Source organism: Thalassophryne amazonica, chromosome 5 (assembly GCF_902500255.1).
Source record: "Thalassophryne amazonica chromosome 5, fThaAma1.1, whole genome shotgun sequence".
NCBI classification, from domain to species: domain Eukaryota; kingdom Metazoa; phylum Chordata; class Actinopteri; order Batrachoidiformes; family Batrachoididae; genus Thalassophryne; species Thalassophryne amazonica.
Window position 1 is genome coordinate 3,046,791 of NC_047107.1, and position 22,899 is coordinate 3,069,689.

General features: G+C 44.9%; 1 protein-coding gene across 1 annotated transcript in view; it reads left to right on the forward strand.

Moving 5' to 3' along the window:
• The first annotated feature begins 2,531 nt into the window (after positions 1–2,531).
• The window catches only part of golga1 (golgin A1), a 298,924-nt gene continuing 278,556 nt past the window's right edge, over positions 2,532–22,899 (forward strand). Inside the window, exons 1-2 of the mRNA XM_034169655.1 lie at positions 2,532–2,698; positions 12,613–12,852. Of these exons, the coding sequence (XP_034025546.1) occupies positions 12,724–12,852 (129 nt within the window). The 5' untranslated portion in view covers positions 2,532–2,698; positions 12,613–12,723. The remainder of the gene's footprint in view (positions 2,699–12,612; positions 12,853–22,899) is intronic.

The window sequence follows — 22,899 nt, forward strand, 5'->3', positions numbered from 1 at the left end:
TGCGAGGGGACGCCCTGGCTTGGGTCACTGCGTTGTGGAGCAATAAATCATCACTGCTAGAATCTTTTGATGAATTTTCCCGTGAGTTCCGTTTGGTTTTTGATCATCCGGTAAAGACAAATACTGTGGTTCAACGATTGCTGAACCTCCGACAGGGGCGGCGAAGCGCAGCTGCTTATTCTGTGGATTTTCGAATCTTTTCTGCACAATCCGGTTGAAACGCTGCCGCTTTAAGGGGGGGTGTTTGTAGACGGGTTGAATGATTCCCTGAAAGACGAGCTAGTAGTCCGTGACGAACCGAAGGATTTAAACGAGTTGATATCCTTGGTTATTCGTCTAGATGATCGGATTAAGGAGCATGGACGGGAGAGAGAGTGAACGTCTGAGCGGGGTTTTGTGTCTCGGGGCTTTCCCCGACACAGGTCCGGACCGCCTCTTCTTCGCTCCACTGAGACTCCTCCGACGGGACCTCTAGCTCCTCTAGTGGATGAGCCAATGCAACTCGGAAGGGTTAGAACAGCCATATTGCCCCGGTCAAACGAGTGTCAGGAGACAGGACAGTAATATGGCTCCAGGTGTTTTTTGGGAATTATTTGGGATATAATTGGGGAGTTTTTTGTGAACTGATTTTTGTGTACAGCACTTGAGGCAGTTCTGGTGGAGTGAACAGGCTGGCTGATCGGAGTTCGCTTGGGCTCAGGTAAGCGTGGGTTTTTATTATTTATAGTTGTTTAATTTTTGTTAGTGGTGTGGGTCGTTTGTTTTGTTGGTTTTATTTCCTGTCCCCTAACCCAACTTCACACACTTCTGACCGTTCGTCTTTAGTGTTGTGGGGTGGTGCAGGTTGGTTATGCTGGGCATCCCCAAGAAAACCTCTGCACCTGGGGGGGGGGGGGGGGGGGGGGGTTCAGAGCCTTTATTTAGGTTTAGTTAATTCCCAGTTCCACCCAGCCTCGGTGAGCCTCTGACCGTTCGCCATTGGTGTCACTGGGGTGTGGGGCAGTGGGAATATACTTCAGTCGGAGCGGTGGGGCCGATCAGAGCCGTACGCCTTTTCAGCTGTCCACCCCTCCCGGTAGACTGGAGTATAGTCGGAGGGACGACACCGGCCGTATTGCCGGTTTTCCCCTGCCTTTTGGGGGTGGGGCTGGGTTACATTTGCCACGACGTGTCTGCCGACAGACTCTGGGGGTGTTCCAGGGTCTTTCGGGGTGCTGGGGAGGTCAACGGGGCTTCCCGTTGTTTTTATTGCACCTGGGGTGGTTTTTTGGGGTCCCCTGGGGGTTTGGGATTTTTATGTTGTTTATGTTTCCTCCTGTTTTACACCTCTGGGGTTTGATGGAACGGTCCTCTGGGGGGGAGTTTGACTGTGGGGCCAACTGGCCGTGTTTGGCTGGGGTGGGGGTTTCTGGGTCGTGGGGGTGTCTCCTGGGGTTTGATGGGATGGTCCTCTGGGAGGCGATAAGGCTCCCGTATACGCCTGGGGATTCCTGGATGGCCCCAGCCATGGTTGTTACTCCCGGAGTTGACGAGAATGTCCTCTGGGGGGGAGTTGACCTCTACATGTTGGAGGGAGGGTGTTGATTGTTTGTTTTTTTTTTACTGTAGCTTGTGTTATTTTGTGTTGTGGGGCTTTGTTGGGTTTTTGGGGTTGTCTGTTTTTCATTTCTTCCCGGGGTTTGATGGGACGGTCCCATCTTCCAGCCGCATCTCCCGGCCCTGTTGCCTGCTGTGGACTCTGGGGGCGTCGTTGCTGCCCGCCTCCTGCTTTGGACCCCGATGAGAGGGGCTGTTTTCAGGTCAGGTCTGTGCGACAAGTTGAGTTTTTATGAGAAAGCTGCTGGCGTACCAGCTCATATAGCCGTCAGAGGGAATGAGCTGGCTCATACGTTTGCCAAACAAGCTGCAGGGACGTCCACTATAGATATTGACATCAGACACAATAAAGGCGAACTGAAGAGTTTGATCAAGGCTAAAGGCATCAGCAAGTGGCAGCACCTATTGGATGCTGGGCACACAGGGCACTTTTATGGTATTCAGCGAACTGTTGTTAGGGGAAGGTACACGTACAGAAACAAAAGGGAGGAGGATGTGTTTTTGAGACTGAGGTTTGGTCACACAGGACTGAACAGCTCACTGTTTAAGATTAATAAACATGCTGACGGAACCTGTGACTGTGGTGACAATCAGGAGACCATGGAACATGTTTTTCTACAGTGTCCAAAGTACCAACAGCATAGACTACTACTGTCCAGTCAGCTGCAGGGAGACAGGTGGACCTCAGCTTACAGAACATACTTCAGCTCGGGTCTGGTGGGATCTGCCTCAAATACTTTTATAAATATCTGAAGAATACAGGATTACTTCACAGGGTAGGTTTTTTTTTTTTTTTTGTAATTTGGTTTTGGGGATGTTAGCCTCCTGACCAACACTGCAGTCCAGTTGGTGGCGGTAATGCTCCATAGAAGCTGGTTGCCAAAAGAAGAAGAAGAGTTTCCTGTCCAATCAGCCGAGGGAAATATTCAACGTCATCAGGCAGCTGGTTTGGGGTGATGACGTGTAGTCATCAACAGGACTGCTAACTCCTGCTTACTGACCGGATAAATGACAACAGACCCGGCAGCAGGTTTTCAGGTGGACGACGAAGAAACCGCGAGCTTTCAGTGAGTAGTGACAGGCGCCGCCCCGAGCCCGAACGGTAAGAGCAGCGCTAGCGGCTAACCGGCTAACCTAGCCGCTTGAGGCTAACGGCTAACAAGTTGTTTGATTTGTTTGTTCTTAAACATTACACAGATACACACAACTTTGGAGGATAAGACAAAAGTGCAAGAGTTATTTGCAGCACAGAACGTGATTAAGACTGGTTTAAAATACGTACAAAGATATTAAAAATGATTAAATGTATCAATTCATAAAATTAACAGGTTTCTGTAAAGTATCTTCAACTGGCAAATAACAAGACAAAGACACTTTCTAATGGAACAGCTGTGGATCAGAGACAGAGGAGCGGCCGGACACAGTCAGACAGACAGAGACACTAACGGACAGAGAGGCGGGAGACAGAGACACACACAAAGACGGACAGACAGACAGACAGAGACAGACAAAGAGAGAGAGAGAGACAGACGGACACACAGACAGAGACACAGACGAAGAGAGAGGACAGACAGAGACACCACACAAAGATGGACAGACAGAGAGAGAGAGCACACGACCGACAGACGGAGAGAGAGAGAGCAAACAGACGGACAACGAGCCGAGAGGACACAGACGGAGAGAGAGACACAGACGGACACACAGAGAGCCACAGACGGAGAGAGAGAGGACACAGACACACGAGACAGACACACAGACACACAGAGAGAGAGAGACACAGACAGAGAAGAGAGACACAGACGACACACGAGAGACACAGACAGACAGACGAGAGAGAGAGACACAGACGGACAGAGAGAGAGAACAGACAGACAGACGGAGAGAGAGCACAGCAGACGGAGAGAGAGAGACACAGACGGACACAGAGAGAGAGAGCACAGACAGACGGAGAGAGAGAGACACAGACGGACAGACAGAGAAGAGACACAGACAGACGGAGAGAGAGACACAGGCGGACACACAGAGAGAGAGACACAGACAGACGGAGAGAGAGAGACACAGGCGGACACACAGAGAGAGAGACACAGACAGACGGAGAGAGAGAGACACAGGCGGACACAGAGAGAGAGACACAGACAGACAGACAGAGGAGAGAGACACAGCGACAGACAGAGAGAGACACAGACGAGAGAGAGAGAGCACACGACCGACAGAGAGAGAGAGAGAGCACACGACCGACAGACAGAGAGAGAGAGCACACGACCGACAGACGGAGAGAGAGAGAGAGCACAGACAGACAGACGGAGAGAGAGACAGACACACACACTCCCTGATGGCGCCTCATGCTTGGTTTTCTAAACCACGTGCTCCGATTTGAAATTGCTTTGTCAAAGTTGCACATTTTGCTCCATATTTTAATGGCATGGATTCTCGGGGTGTTTGACATCAGATTTTGAATTGACCAAAAATGGGGCCAAATTTGGTCTGATGAAAAAACAAACTTTACAAACTTAATCAATCTATGCCATCAATTGATCTATCTATCATGACTGAATGAATTTCATTTCAGCACACTTTAACTTTCTCTTTTTTTAATATTATTATATTCATAAAAATGGAGGAGTGGGGTACAATTCGTTAAACCTAACAGCTAACGTTAGCTCATCTAGCCGGCTGCAGCACCGTTTATCATAGCTAACAATATGGTTCAAGGTTCAAGGAGCCTTTAATGACCTGCAGGATGTGTACAGGACACATCTTTTGAAAAGGGTGAGACAGGTCTCCTCAGACCCCAGCCATCCTCTATGGGCTGAGTTCACACTGCTGCCATCCGGCCGCAGGTTCACTGTCCCCAAGTGTAGACCTAATAGATTTAAAACGTCTTTTATTCCGGTTGCAGTTGGTGTTTTAAACCAGTCTTTGTAACTGTAGTTATTGTTCATCTTTTTAATTGTCTATTTTTTGTGTTACTGTTTTACTGGATGTGTGAATTGGTGTGTATTTTTGCTGCTGCTGCAAGCCAAATTGCCCCTTTGGGGATATTAAAGACTCCTTGAACCAATATAGTCAGTTCTCTTCTGTTTAGGAAGCTAACATTAATACACACTTTTGTTTACATTTGCTTTTATATGTATTTGTTAATACCGTTATTGTAAGGTTAAACTACACTATTCTACTTTATGAGCTTGTTACTGACTTTGTTTAGCCTTGTTGGCTAGCAAGGTATGGTTGACTTATTAACGGCTAATTTAACGGTAGCTCATCTAGCTATAGTTAGCTTATTTTGTGATTTACAAATTTATTTTACATGGTGTAGATTTTAATATTCTTCAGTTTATGGGTTCTTTAATAGATATCAACATGTAGTAAGTTTGGGGTTTCCATTAGGTAGCATATAGAATATGTATTTTGTCTTCCTATAGTAAGCTAGTAGAGTGAACTTTAAAGATAAACTTTATTGATCTCACAGAGGAGAAATTCACGTTACGTCAGCTCTCAAAAAAACACACAAGATGGGTGCAAGTAGAGGAAAATGTTTATCAAACAGCGTGTGCAAGAATAAGCAATAATAAATAATAATACTTGTAACAGTACAGGACATAAGAAAATGAACTAGAAATAGAATATATATATATATATATATATATATATATATCTCCCCCTCTAGCTGCCACCTTATCGTGGTGGGGGAGTTTGTGTACCCGGATGATCCTAGGAGCTATGTTGTCGGGGGCTTTGTGCTCCCTGTAGGGTCTCCCAAGGCAAGCAGGTCCTAGGTGACGGGTCAGACTAAGGGCAGTTCAGAACCTCCATGACCAGTAAAAAAAATCAAGGACCGAGACGTCGCCCGGTATGGCGGAGCCGAGGCCCCACCCTGGAGCCAGGCCTGGGGTTGGGGCTCGCGCGCGAGTGCCTGGTGGTCGGGCCTTAGCCCATGGGGCCCGGCCGGGCTCAGCCCGAAAGAGCGACGTGGGCCCGCCCTCCTGTGGGTTCACCACCTGCAGAGGGGACCATGGGGGTCAGGTGCAGAGAGGGTTGGGTACCACCTGCAGAGGGGGCCATGGGGGTCAGGTGCAGAGAGGGTTGGGTACCACCTGCAGAGGGGGCCATGGGGGTTGGGTGGCGGTCGAGGGCGGGTGGCCCGGCGCCCCGGTCCATGCTCACAGCCCCTGGCTGTTGGGACGTGGAATGTCACTTTGCTCGGGGGAAGGAGCCTGAGCTTGTGCGGGAGGCTAAGAGATACCGACTAGAGATAGTCGGGCTAACCTCCACGCACAGCTTGGGCTCTGGTACCCAACTCCTGGAGAGGTGCTGGACGCTTCATTTTTCTGGCGTTGCCCACGGGGAGAGGCGGAGAGCTGGGGTCGCATTGCTTATTGCTCCCCAGCTCAGTTGCCATGTGTTGGAGTTCACTCCGGTGAATGAGAGGGTCGCGTCCCTATGCCTTCGAGTCGGGGACAGGTCTCTCACCATTGTCTCGGCCTACGGGCTGAGCAGCAGTGTAGAGTACCCGACCTTCCTGGAGTCCCTTGGAGGGGTACTAGATAGCGCTCCATCTGGGGACTCCATTGTTCTCTTAGGGGTTTTCAACGCCCACGTGGGCATCAACAGTGAGACCTGGAGGTGGGTGATCGGGAAGCACGGCCTCCCGATCTGGACCCGAGTTGTGTTCAGTTGTTGGACTTCTGTGCTAGTCACAGTTTGTCCATCACGAACATCATGTTCGAGCACAAGGGTGTCCATAAGTGCACGTGGCACCAGGACACCCTGAGCCGGAGGTCGATGATCGACTTTGTAGTCGTATCATCTGACCTTCAGCCACGTGTCTCGGACACTTGAGTGAAGAGAGGGGCAGAGCTGTCGACCGATAACCACCTGGTGGTGAGTTGGATCCGCTGGGAGGGAGGAAGCTTGTCAGACCTGGCAGGCCCAAACGTATCGTGAGGGTCTGCTGGGAACGACTGGCGGAAACCCTCTGTCAGCGAGGTCTTCAACTCCCACCTCCGGGAGAGCTTCTCCCAGATCCCGGGGGAGGTTGGAGACATGGAGTCCGAGTGGACCATGTTCTCCACCTCCATTGTCAATGCGGCCGCTCATAGCTGTGGTCGCAAGGTCTCTGGTGCCTGTTGCGGCGGCAATCCCCGAACCCAGTGGTGGTCACTGGAAGTAAGGTGATGCCGTCAAGCTAAAGAAGGAGTCCTACTTATCTTTGTTGGTAGGTGGGACCCCAGATGCAGCTGACAGGTACCGGCAGGCCAAGCGTGCCGCAGCCCATGTGGTCGCAGAGGCAAAAACCCGGGTCTGGGAGGAGTTCGGGTAGGCCATGGAGGAGGACTATCAGTCGGCCTCGAAGAGATTCTGGCAAACCGTCTGACGCCTCAGGAGTAAGTCAAACCTGTTTCCAGTGCACGTTGGCCTCCATCAGGGCTGCCCTTTGTCACCGGTTCTGTTCATTATTTTATGGACAGAATTTCTAGGTGCACCCAGGGTGTAGAGGGGGTCTGGTTTGGGAACCACAGAATCTCGTCTCTGCTGTTTGTGGACGATGTGGTTCTGTTGGGTTCATCAAATCAGGACCTTCAGCGTGCACTGGGGGCGGTTGCAGCTGAGTGTGAAGCGTCCGGGATGAAAATCAGCAACCTCCAAATCCGAGGCTATGGTTCTCGACCGGAAAAAAGGTGCTTTGCCCTCTTCAGGTCGGTGGAGTGTCCTTGCCTCAAGTGGAGGAGTTTAAGTATCTCAGGGTCTTGTTCACGAGTGAGGGACGGATGGAGCGTGAGATCGATAGACGGATCGGTGCAGCATCTGCAGTGATGCGGTCGCTGTATCGGACCATCGTGGTGAAGAGAGAGCTGAGTAGGGGGGCAAAGCTCTCGATTTACTGATCGATCTACGTTCCGATCCTCACCTATGGTCATGAGATTTAGCTCATGACTGAAAGAACGAGCTCGTGAGTAAAAGCGGCCGAGATGAGTTTCCTCCGCAGGGTGGCTGGGCACTCCCTTAGAGATTGGGTGAGGAGCTCGGTCACTCAGGAGGAGCTCAGAGTCGAGCCGCTGCTCCTCCACGTCGAAAGGAGTCAGTTGAGGTGGCTCGGGCATCTTTGCCCCCTAGACGCCTCGCTGGAGAGGTGTTCCGGGCATGTCCCATTGGGAGGAGGCCCCGGGGAAGACCCAGGACACGCTGGAGGGACTACATCTCTCGGCTGGCTTGGGAACGCCTTGGGGTTCCCCCGGAGTTGCTGGGGGAGGTGTGTGTGGATCGGGAGGTCTGGGCGGCTTTGCTTGAGCTGCTGCCCCAGCGACCCGACTCTGGATAAAGCGGAAGAAAATGGATGGAGATATATATATATATATATATATATATATAATATATAAACACCTCCGTTTCGGAGTGTTAAAGGACAAGTCGGGACATGCCCAGCTCTCCACAATTTCTCTTATACTCACTCGACTGGTAAGCACTGAAAGCGGAGCTAGGCATGTCCAACTTGTCCTTTAACACTCCGAAACGGAGGTGTTCTTTGTCTCGCTTCATCAGCGGATCGGTTGTGACGCGCAAAGCCTCCGCGCGGCTTCCATGACAAAATCTCTTGTTAAAAGTGAAATCTGCCGGAAAATGGCTGATGTCCAGCTCTTGTGATAACAACAGAAATTGCACATGACGGTCCCGGTTCCACACAGCCATCCGTTTAGAAATGATGTGGTGGTTTCTGCCTCTCGATGGCAGCTTGGAGCATGGCGCGCCGTGCGCCTTTGTGGGCAGTCCTTAAAGCTGTAGTAACACTCCTTATTCTCTGTGAAGCCCGTAAAATTTTCACCGAAAGCCAGATAAATTTTTCGAATGGTTTCCAGCTGCCAGGCTCTAACAGTTTCTGAAAAAATTCTGATGGGGAAAAAAAGCCCAAATCATCATATATATATATATATATCATGGAGGGGTCTGAAATTTTCATCTTTGGTGCACGTCCACTGTGAGAAACATAATCTAAAAAAATTCTGGAAATCACAATGTATGATTTTTTTTTTTTTTTTTTTTTTAATTTGTATGTTCCTGCTGCAGATAAGTATTTCAACACCTGTGAAAATCAATATTAATATTTGGTACAGTAGCCTTTGTTTGCATTTACAGAGGTCAAACGTTTCCTGTCGTTTTCACACACTGCAGCAGGGATTTTGGTCCACTCCTCCATACAGATCTTCTCTAGATCTTTCAGGTTTGGAGTTTCAGCTACATTAAAAGTCAGAAAAGTCTACATTAAAACAAACATTTTGGTGTATAGAAATTTTTTCTAGCCCTAATACTTATGGAGATATTGAGGTATTAATTCGCCCTACCCCATTATTTTTCGATAAATGTGAGTGCGGGAAATTAACAGAAAAGGGTTAATTCCTACTATAAGCCCCGGCTGGGACACGCAACCAGTCCTGTTTTGAATGTGCCTACAGTCACTCATCTTCAATCATTTTCTCCAATTAAAGGTCACAGGAGGCTGGAGGCTATCCCAAGCAAGCATGAGGCAGTGTACACCCGGGACAGGACGCCAGTCTGTCTGTATACAACCCCTGGCAATAATTATGGAATCACTGGCCTCGGAGGATGGACTGGATGAAAGTCATATTAAGTGATGAATCTCGAATCTGCATTGGGCAAGGTGATGATGGTGGAACTTTTGTTTGGTGCCGTTCCAATGAGATTTATAAAGATGACTGCCTGAAGAGAACATGTAAATTTCCACAGTCATTGATGATATGGGGCTGCATGTCAGGTAAAGGCACTGGGGAGATGGCTGTCATTACATCATCAATAAATGCACAAGTTTACGTTGATATTTTAGACACTTTTCTTATCCCATCAATTGAAAGGATGTTTGGGGATGATGAAATCATTTTTCAAGATGATAATGCATCTTGCCATAGAGCAAAACTTTGAAACATTCCTTGCAAAAAGACACATAGGGTTAATGTAATGGCCTGCAAATAGTCCAGATCTTAATCCAATTGAAAGTCTTTGGAAGTTGAAGAAAATGGTCCATGACAAGGCTCCAACCTGCAAAGCTGATCTGGCAACAGCAATCAGAGAAAGTTGGAGCCAGATTGATGAAGAGTACTGTTTGTCACTCATTAAGTCCATGCCTCAGAGACTGCAAGCTGTTATAAAAGCCAGAGGTGGTGCAACAAAATACTAGTGATGTGTTGGAGCGTTCTTTTGTTTTTCATGATTCCATAATTTATTCCTCAGAATTGAGTGAGTCCATAATTTTTTCCCTCTGCTTGGTCTAAAAAAGTAACCGTTACTGACTGCCAGAATTATTTTTTCTTGATTTCTTATAGTGTTTCTTAAAGCCAGAAAGTTGCCATTTGAAATGACTTTAGTTTTGTGTCATGTCTGTGATCTGCTTTTTTCTACAAAATTAAACAACTGAATGAACATCCTCCGAGGCCGGTGATTCCATAATTTTTGCCAGGGGTTGTATATGTGGAGACAGCAACACCTTTTCTTTTCCCCAAAATCTGAGTCAGTGGGACCGCTGGTTGAGTTCATATGGAATAACCCATGCAGGAAATGGATATTGTGTGTTCAGCTGGGCTTCTTTTTAACATTCTGAGAGAAATTTGATTTCCAGTGTGGGACAAGTCCTCATGCTAACCCTTTGGTCCTTCAAAATTTTAGACTAATTTCAGCATTGCCTTTGATTTGTAAAGTTTTGGATAAAGTGTAACCAACAGCTTAATGAGGTTTTAAATGAACATAATATTTTGGATAAATTCCCGTCTCGGTTTCATCACTTGCACTCTACAGAAACTGCCCTTCTCAGAGTTTCAAACAATTTTTTTAATGTGCAGAGATGCAGAATATTCTGTACTTGTCTCTGCAGCTTTTGATACGGTTGGTCATGGGCATTAATTGAGAGGTTAAGGAGTAGTGTGGCTTTGCAGTTGAGGCCACTGTACACCGCTTCCAGGAATATTCCAAATTGCCTTTTTTTTTTATACAAGGTCTGTCCATAAAGTATCGTACCTTTTTATTTTTTTCAAAAACTATATGGATTTCATTCATATGTTTTTACGTCAGACATGCTTGAATCCTCGTGCGCATGTGTGAGTTTTTCCACGCCTGTCGGTGACGTCATTCGCCTGTGAGTACGCCTTGTGGAAGGAGTGGTCCCGCCCCCTTGTCGGATTTTCATTGTCTGGAAATGGCGGAATGAAAAGGACTTTTTTTACATCAGAATTTTTTCAGAAGCTGTTAGAGACTGGCACCTGGAAACCATTCGAAAAATTTATCTGGCTTTCAGTGAAAATTTTACGGGCTTCACAGAGAATAAGGACTGTAACTACAGGTTTAAGGACCCCTTTAAGGACGGTCGGTGTGCCGCGCTGCGAGCTGCGACGATGCGGCACAAACCACTGGATCATTTCTAAGCTGATGGCTCTGTGGATACGAGACCGTCGTGTGCTCTTTCTCTGGTTATCACAAGACCTGGACATCAGCCATTTTCCAGCAGATTTCACTTTTAACAAGAGATTTTGTCATGGAAAGCCGCGTGGAGGCTTCGCGCGTCACGACCGATTCGCTGATAAAGCGAGACAAAGGAACACCTCCGTTTCGGAGTGTTAGAGGACAAGTTGGGACATGTCCAGCTCTCCACAAGTTCTTTTATACTCACTCAACTAGTAAGCACTGAAAGCCGAGATAGACATGTCCCAACCTATTTAAAAAAAAAAAATAAAAAGGACCGTTAATTTATGGACAGACCACGTACAAATGGAAAAAAGGGACATATTTACAAATACAGATTTATATATTTATTTATTTATTTAATACATATACCGACCAACCACTGATGACAGGAAACTCATTTTCCCATAATGTTTTTGGCATGTGTGTCTGTAAAACGCTAAAACCTTCAAAATTAGTGCATTACTTTAAAACTAAAACATATAACTGATATTTTCACTTTGTAAAATGACAGAGGTGACATTAATTTCAATAACCTGTCCGGAATTAGTTTGTTTAAAATTTTAACCATAAGTCAATACTGTTTTGCTGTGCATGACTCCTGTGATACGTCTGTATGGTGTTGGTGGTCAGCTCTCCTCTGCTGGCAGAAGATTGAGCTCTACCTCTCATAGCTGTCTGTCTGCTACAAAACATGTAACAGGCAGACACCAAAATCTGTAATTTCAGGCTTTACAAATGTGTTTAGTTGTTAAGCTTTATTCACTATGCCCGCAAAAGTATGTTAGTTATTGGAACTAAATTTAGCAGAAGCTGGTCCGCTGATGGTTTTCTGAAATGCTAATCAGCGAACAAAAAAGTTAGCTTCTGTGTCCACCACTGCTCCCCATCTATTTTAGACTCTAATTTAAAATTTTGGTTCTACCTTATAGAGCTCTGTACAGTCAAATACTCCCTTATCTGGCCGAGCTACCACATCCTTATGTGACAAGCGGCCTCTGAGGTCTGTTGGTTGTGCCTAGGATGAGACTGAAGACCAGGGGAGACTGTGCTTCTGAGGTGGTGGCTCCTGAAATGTGGAATGCACTGCCTTTGGGCCTACGTTCTGTGGACTCAGTTGAAATGTTTCAAGTCAAGCTCAAGACTCATTTTGTATAGACTGGCTTTTATCTAGTTATTTGGTTTTATGTTCTGCTGTTTTTAATTTCTCTGTCCTTTGTGATTGTATCTTGAAAAGTGCTATATAAATAAACTTTCCTTCCTTGTTATTTTGGACAAGTGTAAGTGTTGTCAGTTGTGGCAAAATGCTTCAGGTCTCAGGCTGTGACATGACTAACACAGTGGATTGATTCTAATCTTAGTTGTACAGGAAAAGATATTGGTGTGTGTGCTTCAGATGGTGTTGCAGTGTGATTTTAGGCCGTACCACGTGGCGCTGTCTGCTCAGTCAGTGTGTTGTCTGCACAGATGGTGAACATGAAATGACTGAGCATCTCGTGGTCACCACATCCCTACAGTCTGGCACTGTGTTAACGGTCACTTGTTTCTCCACAGGGAGCAGAATGAAAATCCTGGCACTGCCTACGTTTGAGCCATACTGGATGAGGACACAACAGCATTCCTGAACTGTAAACAACGCTGTGTGAGGCTCTGAAGAGAATTGAGATGTTTGCCAAATTGAAAAAGAAGATAGCAGAGGAGGCAGCCATAGCGCCCCGCAGCGGTATCCGCATACCCCGCTCCATCAGTAAGGAGTCCATCACCTCGGGCGGAGCAGATTCCGGGGATGACTTTGTGAGTACTCTGAAATGTTCTTCTCCAGTGAAAAGATTTAATGATAAAACTAGGGCTGAAATGATTAGTCGAGTAACTTGAATAATTCAATTGCAAAAAATGTTCGAGGCAAATTCTGTGCCTCGAAGCTTCATGTAACATTGTAGTACATATACCAGGCCTGTGTGTGGCGCTGTAACATCCCCAGAAAAAACAGAAGTGTGGAGCATGTCCATAAACTGTGTAAATGCTAATCAAATTAGCTCCTAAAGCTATCGTTTTCCAACGTGACACAAATAGAGCCTTTTAAGAGAGAGGGTCCACGCTGATCATCCAAAAGAGATGATGAGCATCTGTGCTGATTAACAGACTGCACATTTAAAGCAAAGCAGTGTGTTTGTCTATTATTAAACAAAAAAAAAACACAGTCCGCTCGACGTGGGGAGTGACTTGACCCGGCGGCCGGCTGCTGTCTCTCTCTGCCCGGTGTGAGGGGCTCAGCGCTCCCCTCACACCGGGCGAGTCACAGCTCCGTCCCTGGACACACTGACAAGCAGTTTCTGAAAGATCCTCTCAACAAAAGTCCACTCTTCCTTCTGTGTTTTGCTCAGACTCGCACAGAGTGTTTCACTTTTTAATTTTTGCTTCTTTTTTTTGGGGGCAACACACAACGCTTCACAAACACAGTAACTTAAATAAAATAATAATAAGAAAAAACTGACTGTGAGGCTACATGTTCAACCTCCAGCTGAAATGCATCTGCAGAGTTGCAGAGAAAGAGTTAAAAAAAAAAACCCAAAACAAAACACTGGGACCCAGTTCACCAACCTTAAAATAATAAAAAAAAAAAGGTTAAATTTTACAAGTTGGGGAAAAAACAAAACAGAACCCACATCCCATCCATTTCAGCAAAATGTCAAGACTTTGGTGCAGCTATTTTGCTATTTGTGTCCAAATAAAGCTTTTTTCATGGGAGCACTCAGGTTGTGTGGATTTTTGCTTTGATATTTGTCTCTCTTTTTGATCCAGCACACCACACATCTTGGATGTGTGTCTCTTCTGATTTACTAAGACTTTGGGGCAGTGACATTGTGCCATTGCTTAGGGAGAGCCCTGGACTATTGATGTTGTTTAAAAAGTACTTTTTATCCAATTCCTAGAATAATCAATAGAATACTTGACAGCGCGACCACCAGCCTTTCTGGTAAGATAGAACAGCTGTTTTGATTTTAGTTTCCCCCCGTGCGTCCGTCACCTCACTTTCTGATTGGCTACACATCACATTCAGCAGGCTGCGTGCTTGTTTGTGGTCAGAGGACACAACACACGCTGCGATATCGGGCTAAGACTATCCAACATGTTAAATATCCCCGATTTGTGATCGGAGCGCCCCTGATGTCCTTCTGAGCAGATCAGGGTGCTCTGAACACACCACACACGGCAGGAATATCTGATAAGATTATCTTTAGCATCATCACGATTGTCAGGGCGTCCTTAAGATTGTAGGAAGGGGAAGATCGGGTCCAATATTGGCCTAATTATCTTGCCGTGTGAACCAGGCATTAATTTTTCCTAGTAGGTTGTCAATTTTCTCCGCTTTGTTGTCTATTTTTGGTGAATCATACAGTGCCTCATAATAAACTGAAAATGCCTTGGCTATGTCTTTAGGGTGCGATACTACTTTTCTTGAAGATGGGTTTACTATTCTCGCCACAGTGCGGTTTGCTTGCACTTTGCGTAACTGAAAGTCCAGTAGCCTACTGGCCCTACGTCCTGACTCGTAGTATCTTTGATTGGCAAAACGCACGGCCCACTCAGCTTCATATGTCAGTAAGTTGTTCAGCACCTGTCTAAGGTCAGAGATTTCAAAATTTTTCATTTCATTTGTCTTTTTATGCTCTTTCTGTAAATCAGTTATATAGTCTTCTAATCTTTTTCATTCTTTATCTCTTTCTCTGTCTGTCCTTATTTTAGATGAAAGTGCAATGTTTTCCCCTTAACACCACTTTTGCAGCTTCCCATAAAGTGGAAATTGAAACTTCTCCATTGTCATTCTGTTCCGTATAGTCCCCCCATTCCTGCTTTATATTCTGAACTACTTCCAGATCATTCAAAAGTGATACATTCATCCTCCAAGGTTTAATTCTTTTTTCATTCTCGAACCTTATTGACATCACAATGGGACCATGGTCTGATATCGTTATGGGATCTATGTAACAATCCACAACAATATAGGCATCCTTTTTCAGTACACAAAACAAATCAGTTCTGGAGTAGCTCTTATGGACCTTTGAAAAGCCTCTCTCCTTTGGGTGTTTTTGCCACTATACGCCTACTAAACCTAACTCTTCCACCATATTACACAAATCTTTTGTTTTCCTCAATGTATGTCCCTGCTCGAACGGTTGTTAGTCTAACTTCTAATTTAAAATCTCCCCCTACTATCAAGAATCCCTCCCCATGCTTAGTTAAAAATTAATTTTGTAGAATCCTGTGTCATCCTCATTCGATGTTTATAAATTTAAAATTGTTATCCTGATCTCCTCAGTTGTCCCCACAACCATAATATGATGGCCCTTTTAATCTTCATATGTTCTATCCACAGTCATCCCCAGAGCCTCGTGGCACAGAATAGCCTCCCCTCTTTTGCTACCCTTTTCACAAGCAGCACTAAATACTTGGCCGACCCAGTCCCTCTCAGGTTTCCTGTGTTCCTTGTCATTGAGGTGGGTCTCCTGAAGTAAAGCAATTGAGCAATTCAACCTCTTCACCTGTGACATTTTTTTCCCCTTTTTGTGGGATGGGTGACCCCATTTATGTTATAGCTAACAACTTTATACCATCCATAGCTGGTGTTTGTTCCAACAGTAAGAACACCAACATTGACTTTTGCTAAGATCCACTGAACCTTAACCAATGATAAACCACACCATAAAGACTCTACATAGAATTCCAAAAATCCAGTAGGTGGCCCTTGAAAACAGAATAAGTAAAAAAAAATAACTATAAGGGCCTCCCACTCCCGGTGACTCTTGGGCAGAGAGCCGTAGCTCTCTGGGCTGACTGAATGAAGTGCAATCGCGGCAATCATCCAGGAAATCCCCGGCTTGTAATCATGTTGCAATAAAAGACGAATACTAAAGGGGAATCCTTTTCCCTCACCCCCGCAAAGACTCCTATCAACAAAATATTACATAGTCATAAAATAATAGCTGAAAACAAACGGGTCCCCTTCAGTTACCTGATAAATGAGATGTCAGATTGTTACATTCAGTCTCTGCAAATGTCCACTTTGACTCCTATTGTAGTCTCACCTTCTTTACTCACAACCAGTGAGCCTTGAATTTTCATTGTCTTCACAGATTAAGGACCTCATTTCTGCTGGGATTAACTGTTGGTTCTTTCTGCGCTCGCTCCGAGTTGTCCGCCCGTCTCAAACCAGTTCCCTCTCCAGTACGTCCCGCTCCTCCATCACTGCCTCCATGCCCAGCTCTCTCAGAGCTGACTGTGCCTCCAGTAGGGAGGGGACTTGCTTGACGCCTGTGTCCAAAGAAAGTCCCAGCTGGGCTTGGTAGGGCGACTGTTCTTTGACATTCTTTTCTTTCAGCTTTTTTATTACCACTCAAACCTTTTTCCTCTTCCTCTGCACCTCAGTGGAGTAATCTTGGTCAAAGTAGAACTTAAGTCCCTGGAACTCAGCGTTCTTTTGCTTCCACACCTGCTGCAGCACTGCCTGTTTCACTTTGAAATCCAGAAAATGAACTGTGATTGATTTCGGGGCTGCAGCAGCATCGCTTGACTTTGGGCCCAGGGTTCTGTGTGCTCTTTCTGGTTTAATATCAGTTCCTTCTTGTAACTTGAGCGAGTTATACAAAAAGTCAGTTACAAACTTGACTTTCTTAGCCCCTTCTGGTATACCATAGAGCCTTATGTTGTTACAATAGTCTATTCTCCATGTCATCACATTTAACAGAGAGGTTAGCTTCCCGTTTTAGCAAGTAGCTCAGTACCTTTCACGCTGCTTGTATCCATCCTTGACAGCACCCTCTCTTTCCTCCGTGTTACCCAGTCTCTTATCAAGCCCCTCGGTTCGTTGTTTGAAATCATCCATAGTGGATTCCAACCTTGAAAGAGAAGTCTTTAAGTTGCCAAAAGAGTCTTTATTTTCCTATCGGAGCTCGCAAAGCTCTCAATGGCCTAGGTTCGGCTAGCGTTAGCTGTTTGGAGCCTACTTTACTGTCTTCATTTTTCCTCTTGTGTCTTTTCGCTTTGTTTTTTGAATCAAAGTCATCACTACAGTTACCTTGTCTTGTAGTCCTGTGTTCATTTATCTGTTTGTAACTTTTAATCAGCTATTTTAATGGGTCAGTTGGAGCTGAGAAACCAGCTGCCCGTTTCAGCCATGACTTAGATGGAATTCGCAGAATTTGAATATTAAGATTTATTAATCTTTAATATTGAAATGCCATCCTTATGGGGTCCCCATAAGGATGACTTACCTTGGTCCCCGTTATTAGTAAAGACAATATTTAATTGGAATCACTTTTAATTACTTCGACAGTATTAGGGCACCACCTATTTAAAGCATAGGTACTTTAATTTAAACATTACTCGGTAATCATTAATCAGTCTCAAATCTAAAAGTCATAATTCCTACGATACAATTGGCCAACACTGTTTCCACCTGTACACAATAAAACCACTGCAGGAATATGTAGAGATGAACAGGTTACTGGCAGTTTGAGGACATGAACAATGATTGAATCAGAAAAATCTTTATTGTCATTGCATGAGTGCAACGAAACTTAAAACCAACTCCACAATGGCAGAAATAACACTCGCCCATTTAAGAGTAACAAATTAGGACATTAACATATTACACACACACAATAGACACGGAGTGCAATGAATTCAGGGCTCTTATTGCCCAAGGGAAAAAACTGTTCATCAGTCTGGTTGTGTGCCCCTTTAAAGCCCTATAGCGCCTCCCAGAGGGCATAAGGGTGAACAATGTATGAGCCAGATTGTGTATTATCCCTCTTGCCCAATGCAAGGATCTGTTTTGTAAATATCTGTGAGAGGCGGGAGATCACAGTTAATAATGTTTTGAGCAGACTTAACTACTCTGTCCAGTGCTTTCTTGTCCGACAGTGCAGCTGCTAAACCACACCAGCACATCATGAGTCAAAATGCTCTCAATGGAGCATTTGTAAAAGGACAGAAGCAATGGCTAGGGCAGACTGGATCTCCTCGGGGTCCTTAAAAAGTACAGTCCCTGCTGTGCTTTTATGACTAGTGATGTGATGTTCAATGTCCATGTCAGGTCCTGACAGTGGGGGTGGATCATCATCCCACCTCTTCCTAAAGTCCAGAACTATTCCTTAGTTTTGGAGTTGTTTAGAGCCAAGTTGTTCATTACGCACCACTCACTGAGTTTAGAGACACCCCCCCCTGTAAGCGGCCTCATTACCATGCTGTATTAGGTCAGCCACAGTAGTATCATCTGCAAATTTGATGATGATGCTGCTGTTTGGATGGGTGAGCCTAAGTGTATAAGGTATAAAATAAGGGGCTTAACACACATCCTTGGGGGGGGGGGGCTGTGTTCAGCTTTAAAACTGGGGAGTGGTAAGACCCCACCCTCACTGACTACAACCGGTTGGTAAGAAAATCCCCACCCATCTACATATACTGTGGTCAGCCCCCAGGTCCTGTAGCTGAGAGAGCAGGCGGCTGGGGATGATACAATTAGCGATGGGTATTGATAAGATTTTATCTATCGATTCTGCTTATCTATCCGATTCCTTATCAGTTCCCTTATCGATACCTCTTGTGAATTTTCTGTGTACTAAAAGTAGGTTTTACAGGTTTTCTATGTCAACATCATTTTAAATTGGTCACTGGATCCTTGATCTCTGGATATAAATAAAAATAAAATCTGTAGTTTTTGTCAAAAGCGTTTCCTTTCAGACATTTTGGCATGAATGTCTCTCCGTACCTCTGAGCTGAGCTCAGCCGGCTGCTCCACGTCAGCGCAGGACGTCTGGTTTTGGGAGGAAAAATACGTTTTGATCGATTGCAGTTTGTTTGTATTACAACGTTTGGAAAGAGGTTTCATTTGATTTAAATGGCGTTTTGCTTTAAATTTATTCATTCCGACTGGACTCTATCGTTCTAACTTCTCTCGTTAGAGAGCCGCGCAGAGTTTGGAGCTGTGTGAACAGAACAGAGGAGTGACTCACGATTGACATATTCAGGGATGAAAGTGGTGAAAAACAAAAAAAGCTGAAACCCAAAATTACCCCCCAAAACCACCTGCATGGAAATGATTGGATTCTAGAAGCTCTGAAATGCAATCTGGGACTATTCCAGACAATAAACTGCAGTGAGTGCAGCATCCATTTAGTGAGGAAAAAACAACAACTTTCCTTATTCAAATTCATTCCAGTAGTATTCTGCTCTTACTAGGATGCAGCAGTTTTCTAGTTTGGCAGATAGTTCTGGAGGAAATCACTGAAGAAATTAACACATTGAAAATATGGTTTGACCAAAACAAATTGTCATTAAACTTAAATAAAACAAGGATGAAGTGGAGGTGTAAGAGTCACTAGGTGTTCACACGAAACACATTTATTTCCATATGTATTTATTTATTTTCATTGTTAGTTGGTTTTATCTTTTCTGTTGTTTTGTTTAATTAGGTTCTTTTTGTCTTTCTCTAAAATTGTATTGTAACATTATTAGTCTATTATTGTCTATTATGTAGACTGATTGTTGTTGCTATTATTATTAATATATGAATAAAAATAAATTTAAAAAATTACAATTTGACTCTTTTACGGCAACGAACGCTGAGCCATTAATTATACAGAAAACAAATCAACACAAACTTGCTGATGCGAACAGCTTAATGGTAACTAACATTGAAAACGCCATAGACATGCTAATGCGTTAGCATCGGTCCCATTTTTAAGTTATAAAATACATCTATCAACTGTTTCAGAAGACCATAACAGGTCGATTTAACATAAAAATATTAAATATTACTCACAGACATATGCTCCTCAGGGTTTTAGAGGGGAAAAATTAGGTTAAAGTGAAATAAAACAATGAATCCATGAATCGTAGATCGAAGCACTGCTTTGATCTGCGAATCACTGCTTCAGTTGGTTCAAGGTTCAAAGTAAAGTCGCGCTGCAGAAAAGTTGATTACAGACCCGCTGCAGGTGTGTAATCAATGTAGAGAAATGATCATTTTCCTGACAAACACCCCCCAAAACAACGGCCACTCTGAAGGACCGATAAGGGAATCGTTGATGTCGGTGGATCGAATCATTTCTTAACGATACCCGAAAGGAACCGGTTTTTGATACCAACCCGAGATACAATTGAAGGTGGAACTAAAATCCAAAAAGAACATCCTTACATATGAGCCTGGTTGTTCTAGGTGACTTAGAGTTGCATAAGTGCCATGTTCTTAGCATCTGCTGTCGACTTATTGGCTCTGTACGCACACTGGTGTTGGTCGAGATCAGGAGGAGGAGAGCCTTTAAGATGTTTCAGCACAAGTCTCTCAAAGCAACTTCATCACTATAGGAGTGAGAGCAACATGTCTGTAGTCATTTAAACTGTCAATGGTTGCTTTCTTTGGAACAGGAATTATGTAGGCAGATTTAAAGCAAGGAGGAACTTTACAAGAAGACAGGGAGAGGCTAAAGATGTCACAAAATACCTCTGCACAGTCCCGGAGTACCTTCCCTGGAATACTGTCAGGCCCTGTGGCCTTCCTGGGGTTCAGACTGCTAAACACCGTCCTCATGTCCTCTGTAGCCACTGTCAGAGGTGTTTGGTCTGTGGGAGGAGGTGGTGCAGGCCCAGGCTCCATCTCAGTCTTCTCAAAGCGTCCAGAATAGATATTAAGTTCCTCAGCGAGCTGATTGCTGCAGTTACTTTTACAGCCTTTATAGTTGGTTAAGTGCTGTATGTCTTGCCAGACTCGCTGGGGGGCTCCTTCTCTAAAATGCCCCTCAGTCCTTTGCAGTCCTGATGCCCTGCTTTAAGTTAGACCTTAATAGTTATATTATGGACACATTTTGTTACTCATGAGATGTTGAAAGACAAAGCAGTGAAATAAGTTTAAGGAATTAAGTGAATAAATCTGATTTGAATGCTGAACCTTTGATGGGTCACTTAGCTGGTCCTTTGAAGATGATGATGATCCATTCTGCTTCGGTTGCCGGTTTGGGCCTGAGCTTGCCTAGTTCTGAGGTTGAACCGCTGGATTTCCCCAGTGATACCAGGCGCCATATCCACATGGTTTGCTGGTTCTGCAGGTCTGTCAGTTGTTTCCGGTTAACCCAGGGATAAAGGTTTAGGTGTTTGTTATAAATGGTACTGTGGTGTCCCCAAAAACCTGTGGGAGACCAGATTAAAAATCTTTGGAAACTTAGAAAAAGCTAAAGGCTTGAAAGCGATGTAAAGTTATAGGAAAAAGGGAAAAAATGCTTTTCTGTAAATTCGCTCTTATTGTGAAAAACTCCAGGAGGGAGTTGTTTATAAAAGTGAGAAATTTGACAAGCCTTAAAAGAATGATCAAAGCTGGCACGTTGCCATCAAAAGTTACCAAGTAATGAAACAAAGCGTGAGCAAAGTGTGCTGCTGTGTGTTGCTGCACAGCTTCTGCTCTGCTTTTTGCGGCTTCACTGGAGTTATTTCTTCCGTGGCTACACATCCACTTTCACGCAGTCATCCAAATTTTAACTTTGTATTCATCCAATATTGACTGAAAAATCACTTTTTTGTGAGCTGGCGTTCTGCCTAAATTCTCGTTTGGTTCAGTGCCTCAGTGCGCACGCTCATGTGATCTATTAACAAGATATTAAATCAACATACTTTTACATGCAACAGACATACTTTTACAGCTAGGAACTGTTTTATCAAGCTATAAAAAAACATTAAAAATAGTTACCACATGGAGCAGGAAAGAGGGGGAAAAAAAGCGTCCAGATGAAACAGTCCTCTGTGATTCCAGAAGTGATTAGAGGTGTTTTTAGCATCCAAGGTTTGGCAGAAAATTCAAAATTCAAGACAATTTTATTGTCATGCACATAGGAACATGTTCCCTGCAAAATGAAATGTCTACTGCATTTAACCCATCCTAATTGCCAGTTAGGAGCAGAAGTCGTCTTTAGGCGCCCGTGGACCAGCTCCAGATGTGCTTCCCTGCCTAGGTCAACAGCAGGGCTGAGCAAACCATGACCGGCCTCATGACAACAGACGACACACACATAAGCCGGCCTGGTACATGAACACATATAAAAAGCACACACAAGGTAAACTTGGGAGAGAAAAGCCTTCATAGCTGCTGCGTTGCACCACACAGCAGCGATGAAGGAAAAAAAACCCATTCAGCACAATAAACAATGATCACACAACAACAGCAAGACGAGAGACGATGACCGAGATTTGGATGAGTCCAGTTATCAGACAGAACACTCCGGAGGCAGCCTTAGGCGCCATCAACAGCCTTGTCCGTCCATCCTGGAGGGAGGAGGGGCCCAGCCCTGAACAGTCCACTGTCCACAGTCAACGTCAGAGCTGGAGAAGCTGAGGGTGGGGGAGAGACCAGGGAGTGAGGCATGAGTTTTGTTCTTCCTCAGGAGGTTTTTAATCACAGCGGCCTTGAAGTGCAGCTGTGTTTGGAGAGCCGAATAGATATCCAGATTAGCAGACGCCTGAAAGATTCCATAGTCTGAAACAGAGTGGCTTTCAGTACATCTGAATAAAGGAGAGGAGATGTGGTCAATACTGACGATCAAAGCGGTTTTCCAGTGCAGCCATTCTCCCAGAAATGGTTTCCAGTGTGCGGTTAACACCCGCCGACTGAGCTGACACTGCCCTTCCAATCGAATCAATCATGTGGTGCAGCCTGGACGGGCCAATTATTGCCGCTTCCACCTTCTTAATTTTCCAGTAAACCAGCGCTATGCCCGCTCCACACAGCAGAAACCCGGTCACCACCGTGCCGAATACATAAACATCTTCGACGTCCTCTACAGACAGCGTGTA